General features: G+C 50.4%; 1 protein-coding gene across 7 annotated transcripts in view; it reads right to left on the minus strand.

The window, feature by feature from the left end:
- CLEC16A (C-type lectin domain containing 16A) overlaps positions 1 to 7247 on the minus strand; it is a 221225-nt gene extending 213978 nt beyond the window's left edge. For 4 of the 7 annotated variants that reach the window (XM_047780499.1, XM_047780497.1, XM_047780498.1 and 1 more), the window contains exon 1: positions 6972 to 7246. In XM_047780499.1, coding sequence (XP_047636455.1) covers positions 6972 to 7051 — 80 coding nt within the window. In that variant the 5' untranslated portion in view covers positions 7052 to 7246. Of the gene's footprint in view, positions 1 to 6971 lie in introns of all 7 variants that reach the window. The other 3 variants (XM_047780500.1, XM_047780502.1, XM_047780501.1) reach the window with 1 other exon arrangement.
- Between the last annotated feature and the right edge of the window lie 428 nt (positions 7248 to 7675).

Here is a 7675-nt window from a genome sequence, read left to right on the forward strand (position 1 = left end):
GGATGGTGATAAACAAACCCCTCCTCCACAGACCCTGCTTTCTCAAGAGAGTCACTTATTTCTCAAGTTAAACCATTACAGTTAATAATAATAATCACATCGACTTCAGAGACAGACATACAAGTTCAAGTTCATACAAGTTTTATGACTTGTATCATAATATGCCTCTTAGGATGCTTCAATTGGAAGATACTGAAATGGATCCACAAGCTAGTGTGAGGAAGGCCTAGGAGGACTAGAAATCTACCCCACCCCCACCCCCGGTGCACACACCCCCAAATAACAATGTCTGGGGTGGGCGGGCATGGATCCTATGTCTGTCTGGCCTGCTCAGCACCAGGACAGACACTTCCTGGAGGGTCCCATGCTGTGTCTTGAAAAACTTCCTTGGTCAGCATCCAGCCCTGTGGTCCACACAGGGTGGAATCGGACTAGGGGATTAGAAGAGGTGTTACAGGTGGTGTTTCTCCTGATGAATCACTTCTGAAAGATGTCAAACTGGGCCAGCGAGTGAGGCTGGGTCTGAGGTGCCTGGGAGCTGGCAATCACAGGATGATGCAGCAGGGCTTTCGGCCCTAGAAGAAGTCACAGCTCTAGCACAGGCACTGTGACCAAAAGGGCAGGAGCAGACCATTGTTAAAAAAAAAAGTCTGGCCAGAATCTGCCCCTTTCATTCATTCTGTGACAAATGCTTGCTGACCCTTTACTATGTGCCATGCCCTGTGCTGACATCTGCCAATCCCCAGGTGAACAAGCCACCCAGGTCTCTGTCCTCATGAAGCTTACGCTGAAACTGGGGAGAAACAGACAAACGTCTATCTAAGTCAGACCAATTCTGACAGTGAAGAACATGCTGGAAGAAGCCTGGCCAAAGAGCAGGGGCAAAGCCTGCAGCTGGTCTAACTCTACGGCAACAAGAGGACTGTATGATAACGTGCTGAATGCGGCAGAGGGAGCAAGAACAGGAGAAGTCAGAGATGATGGAAAAACCTCTTGTTGGCTGAAGTCTCCAGGGAGATGTTTAGGGAGGAACTGGCATTTGAAGGATACCGCTGGGCATCAGGAGCGAGCACAGATGCAGTCAGGAGAGGGCTATGTAAGAACGAGAGAGAGAAGGACCAGCACCATGATCTGGCATGAGAGACATCCCTGAGTTACAGCGGGCAACTCCCCTCATCTACTAGAAGCAGCGCCTAAGGGGAGAGCCGCCTCCAGTCTGGCCCTCCTCCAGTCCTTCTCCAAACTTCAACCAGACCACAGCACATGGCTCCCCACCATCTCAGCCCAATGTCCAAACTCCTCAACAGGATTTACAGACCCTGTGGCCTCTCCTGCCTCGGGGCTCTGCTCTCGGGTCCTACCCACTCCCCCTTGCCCTGCATGCACCCCTCACCAAATGACCTCATCTCTCCCCTGCAGGCCTCTCAAACACAGTTTCCTCTCCTGCAGCATCCCCTTTCCTCCCTGCCCCGTGAATCAACCACTCATCCCTCGTGACCCCATTTAAATGGGTGTCTGCCTAAGAGTGCTCAGCTCCTCAGCCAGGTTCGCAGGACCTCATCTGTGCTCCAAGCTAGAGGAGTGAGAACAGAGCCTGGAGTGCTCAGAGGGCCTGGAAGAAATCTCTCTCTTTTTTTTTTTTTTTTTTGGCTTTCTAGGACTGCACCTGTGGCATATAGAAGTTCCCAGGCTATAGGTTTAATTGGAGCTGCAACTGCCGGCCTACACCACAGCCACAACAACACGGGATCCAAGTTTCATCTGCAAACTACACCACAGCTCAAAGCAATGCCGGATCCTTAATGCCCTGAGGAAGGCCAGGACTAAACCTGAATCCTCATGGATACTAGTCAGATTTGTTACCGCTAAGCCACAAAGGGAACTCCAGGAAGAAATTTAGACTTGACATAAAGGGTGCCTCAGATGCACCACAAGTGCTATGATGACCATGGCATTCTAAGAAAATGAACCTGGCAATATCGTACCCCAAGCTCTAAAAATAAAACAGCACTATCTTAGACAAAAGCTGAATATACCAAGAGAAGGGGAAATGCTGGGTATACTTTCATCTTCTCCCTGACTTTCCTTCACGGAACCACCACTTTCTCTCGCTCTATGCCCACTAGCTTGGAAGGAGCTGATGCCTCTCCAGCTCCAGGGAAGGGCCAGTCAGAGCACTCTGTCAGTCCCCTGCCACAGCGACTAGCTCAGGGCAGGGCAGGAGATCCCAGGCTGATTCAACGACACTCACTTTTGGACTTCTGCACCAATATTAGGGAAAGAAGCTCTTTTTCCCAGCAGTGGCTAAGCTGATAAGATGTGCGCCTGGAGCCTGCTGAGAATGACACCAACCCAGAAGAAAGCAGAGACAAGAACCAGGAAGAGCAGTCAGTGATGGCTCGTCTGAACACCCAGATCCGTGGCTCTGCTGGGACAGACTTCAGCGGCAAGAGCCAATCTATCCCATGTGGGGCTTTAAGGCAATTCCAGCTGGGTGTATGTCATGGGCAGCCAAGAATCTTGCGACCCACACAAAGGTGATCAGAATTAGGGCAACAGGCATTCACGTTGTAGCTCAGGGGAAACAAATCTGACTAGCATCCATGAGGATGTGGATTTGACCCCTGGCCTCACTCAGTGGGTTAAGGATCCGGCACTGCCATGAGGTCACAAACACGGCTAAAATCCCGAGTTGCTTGGCTGTGGCATGGGCCGGCAGCCACAGCTCCAATTCGACCCTAGCCTGGCAACCTCCATATGCCACAGGTGCGCCCCCCCCCAAAAAAAATTAAGGCAACAACCCAACCCAATACCAAGAAAGTTCTAGCAGTTTGTGGACTCACAGACCCTCGTGAGGGCGACAGTCCAGTAGCAATCAGGCAGCCCCACCAGTCAAGGTTCTGCTCGTCAACATCACAGCCTCGCCACAAGTCTGAGCAGTAAACCACCCAAGATGCATAGCAAGTATACACATCTTACTATTTCAGTCGGCCTCAACTCAACCATTAAACTCCATTCAGTGGATAAAGATCACAGTACACAGTTTTCAGTTATTTAGCAAAAGTAAAAGCTTGTCTCCCAAGCAGGTTCCTTTCCAGTTGGAAAGTTGGAGTATTGTGAATAATGAGGCTCGACTCTTTGCACCAGCGTCTAAATTTTTCTGTACATCTTAAACTGTTCTTAAAAGTAGTCTACTTAAAAAAATTTTTTTAAGGAGTTCCTGTTGTAGCTCAGCAGAAACAAATCTGACTAGTACCCATGAGGATGCAGGTTCGGTTCCTGGCCTTGCTCAGTGGGTTACGGATCCGGCGCTGCCATGAGCTGTGGTGTAGGTCACAGACACAGCTCAGATCTGGTGTTGCTGTGGTTTTGGTGTAGGCCAGTGGCTACAGCTCTGATTTGATCCCAGCCTGGGAACCTCCATATGCTGTGGGTGCGACCCTAAAAAGGCAAAAAATTTAAAGAAAAAAAAATTTTTTTCAAGAGTAAAAAGGTTCCCAGACCCCCTCCCAAAACAGTCGATTCTAAATTCATTTAGGGTGTTCCCATGGTCCTCATCAGTTAACGAACCCAACTAGCATCCATGAGGATGAGGGTTTGATCCCTGGCCTCGCTCAATGGGTTAAGGATCCTGAGTTGCCGTGAGCTATGGTCTAGATCACAGACTCGGCTCGGATCCTGCATTGCTGTGGCTGTGGTGTAGGCCAGCAGCTACAGCTCTGATTGGACCTAGCCTGAGAACCTCCATATGCTGTAGGTATAGCCCTAAAAAAAAATAAAAAAGATAAATTCATTTAACTATCTTAATCTCTTCTCTCTAGTCGCACTTAGGGCAAGAATGCATTAGGAATTGTCACTTGTCACTGGGTAACTAATTTGTACTGGTTGCCCAGGACTTTCCCAGTTTTAGCACTGAAAGTCCCGTCCCATGTCCTGGGAAACCCCTCAGTCCCAGGCACCGTGCACATCAGAGGAAGCCCAAGCTCTGTTCCACCTCCAGTCCTGTTTCCCACAACTACCAGCCCCACCTCGACATTCCTCAAACCCCAGGGTTGCCTTCCCACATGCTGCACTCCACACGGTGGCCCCTGCTTGCCCTTGACAACTCTGCTCTGGTGCTGCCTCCCCGAGAGTTTCTGAGAGGGGTTTGCGCAGAACCATGAACCTAGAGGGATCCCAGCACTTGTCACACTGCAGAGTCACTAGCTCTATGGCTGTCGCCCCCGCCAGCCTGTGAGCTCCCTCAGGCAATGGGCTGTTCTGTACTCAAGGCCCAGGACATCTCCCATCAGAGCCATGCATGGAGTGGGCACTAGTTGTTTATGGTGGGTGCTCCTTCCCATCACTTTGGAATCTGCTAAGCCCCACAGCAAAACACCCATCACCAGGTTCTTCAGCCTGTAATATGGATTAAGCTGATCTGCCTGATCCAGGGCAGGCAGCTCCGGTTTCCAAAAAGCACCTAATAGCCCTGTGACCTAAACAATGAACCTGGGCAGTTTCTGACACTTCAAAGGAACCTGAGAACCTGCACCATTCCCTCCCTGGTTGGTTGGACAGCAAAGATGCCCCATTAGGCAAAATAACTCAGTCATGCTGAATGTCTTCCCAAACTCACTTTTTGAAAGTTTTATTAAAAAAAAAAAAAACCCAAAAAACAAAAACCAGTGTAATGATGCAAACACTGAAGTTAAATCCTGGCTTTGACACTTTTTAGCTCTTACCACCTTGGGCAAGTGATTTAACCTCTTTGGATTTTAGTTTCTACTCTATCAAATGGTAACAATAATCCTTCCTATACCTCATGGGACTTGTGAGGACTGAAGGAAATAAGACACAGGAAGCCCTTAACAAGCACCTGGCACCGAAAATGCATTCAATAATTACTAAAGGGCTAGAGTCAGGCAGAGTTAGTGAGAGACTGCAGGTACCTGGATGCTGGCAAGAGGCCCAGCCTCCTTAGATAACCATCCTCCCCTCTCCGCCTCATCCACCCACTCTCTAAATTCCTGAGTCCTCAAGCCTCTCCCTTTGCTGTCCAGCTGCCCTCCCATTTAAGATTCCTGCTTCTCTACACACACCCTCCTGAACCTAGGCCTCTCTCCTCTCCCTATCCCCTCTCATTGCCACCTCCCCAAACCATTCCTCACTACATAACAATCCCTCCTGCCCCCCACTCTTTGAGACCCACAAACATTAAATGCCTGCTGCATGCTAGAAAGGATACAGGTGGGAATTATAGCACCCCTGCTCCCTGCCAAATGAGAAGCCCCTACTTAACTTGCCTCCCACCAATTCTTTCCGGAGGCCCCTGTCTTCCTCCTACTGCTCCCTGTCTCCCACCCCCTCCACCCCTGTTTTCTATTAATAATCTTGGGTGCTCCTTCGGGAAACCAACCAATTGATTACCACAAAAGGTTGACTATCCCCCCCCCACCCCCACTATATCTTCCTCCCCAAAGCCGTTCCCTCCTCAAAGGTCTCAACTTCCGGCAACACACACACACACACACACACACACACACACACACACACCACCCACACCCACACCCACACCCACACACACCCTGCCTGCATACTCTACACCTCTCCCCGATTCATTCATTTTCTTCATTCTTTTCTCTCTCTCTTTTTTTTTTCTTTTTTTTTCTTTTTCAGCCACACCTGCAGCATGTAGAATCTCCAGGGCCAGGGACTGAATCCGAGCCGCAGCTGTGACCTCCACCACAGCGGCGGAAACACCGGGTCCTTAGCTCACTGTGCCACAGCAGAACTCCCATGTTTTTCATTCTTTAAGTATCCACTGAGCTCCTACTGTGTGCCAGGCACAGAGCTAGATGCTGGGAATACAGGCGTAAGCAAAACAAGTTCTCTGGCCTCCTGGAGGTACCAGGTTAGGAGAAAACAGAAAAGTAGTAAAAAACAAACAAACAAACAAACAACAACAACAACAAAAACAGGATAACTGCAGATAGTGGAGATGAATCAAACGAATGAAATCAAGAGAAAGATCTAACAGAAAGGAATTGGGGTAAGGGAAGCAGTTTAGGTAGGGTGGTCTGAGAAGCCCTTGCCCAGCTAATAAACACAGCCACCATTATTGGCCACCTACTGAATAACAGACAGCGGATCGATCTATTTCCACACACAGCATTACTGAATCCTTGCACAATGTTCGTCACCCCCATTTGCACGTGAGGAATCAGAGGCTCAGAGAGGTGAAGCAATTTGTCCAAGGTCACACAGCCATTAAATGGTGGAATCAGGATTTGAATGCAGATCTGACTGCAAAGCCACTCTGTGTACTTCTTTCTCCTTCCCAGGACCACCTCTGCCACCTGTCCTCACCCAAAGCTCTACTCTGACAGTCCCTCTTTAGACTCTCCTAAGAAACTAATTTAAAAAAAAAATACTGTCCTTTATCAAGCACTTGGACAAGCTTCCAATTTTTTGTACATTCTCTTATTCTACCCACAAAAGAATGGTAGGAAGCAGGGGCTGTCACTATATCCATTTTACCACTGAGGAAACAGAAGCCTAAATTCACACACTTAAATTCGAACCCACATCTCTCTGACTCAAGGATCCAAACCTCCGAGCCCCAAGCTGTCCAGCCTAAGAAGTACCACCCAGGGAAGCTTGGTGCCCATTGTCCGACCCGGGCAAGAACGAAATCTGCACCCGTAAACTGAAATCTCATCCCCTTACTCTACCGATGCAAAAACCGAGACTCTGAGAAACCAAGCGACTTGCCCAAGGTCACACAGAGAGGAGCTACGGGGTCAGGGTTCAAACACAGGCGCCCTGAGCGCAGAGCCCTTAGCTCTTAACTACCACACAGCTTTTCTTGGGCGCCTCTCTCAGCCCTCCGCCTCCGCTCTCACACTTCCCAGCGCCCCCGGCCGAGGGCTATGCGCCCCCAACCCCACGTCCAGCCCCGCGGCCTCCCCCCTCTGCCCCAATACACTCACTTGAGGTGGTCCAAGGAGTGGATATTGCGGGAAGACTTGCCATGGCCCCCGCCCACCCAGCTCCGCGAGCGGCCAAACATGTCGGCGGCCCTGGCCCGTTGCTCGCTTCACGGTCTCATGCCTGAGCGGCTGAGCGGCTGGACGCCTGCTGCGACGGCAGAAACGGAGGAGGTAACGGAGGGGGTGGCGGGGACACCACCAACCACCTTCCTATCCGGCCCACAGCCCCGCACTGACATTCAGCCGGAACCGGCCGTTCGACCGCCGCGCTTTACGGCCGCCGCCACGAGGAGAGCTGGGAAATGCAGTTCGCCCTCGACGCCCCTGCTGCCAGGACTCTGCGTACGAACTACAAGGCCCAGCGTGCATCACGCAACTGCGGGCCAGCGGCCTTGGAAAAGAGGCGGAGCGAGACGGGGGGCGGGGGGGGGGAAGGCCGCAGTATCGCTTGGGTGGGCGGGAACGGGAAAGCTATGGGCGAAGCCCTAAGAAATGAATCCGTGAAGATGCGTGAATAAAAGTTACCACAATATTAATAATTATTAGCTTTATGATAAGAATAATAATACCTGTTGCTTGGCGTACTATGTGCCACTGCCCTAAGCGGCTTACATATATTGTCATTTAATTCTCTCAAAAACCCTCTGAGGTGGGTACGATTATCTCCGTTTTTAGCAGAAGGAAACTGAATCACAGAAGGGTTG

Source organism: Phacochoerus africanus, chromosome 5, assembly GCF_016906955.1.
Source record: "Phacochoerus africanus isolate WHEZ1 chromosome 5, ROS_Pafr_v1, whole genome shotgun sequence".
In the NCBI taxonomy this organism is placed as follows: domain Eukaryota; kingdom Metazoa; phylum Chordata; class Mammalia; order Artiodactyla; family Suidae; genus Phacochoerus; species Phacochoerus africanus.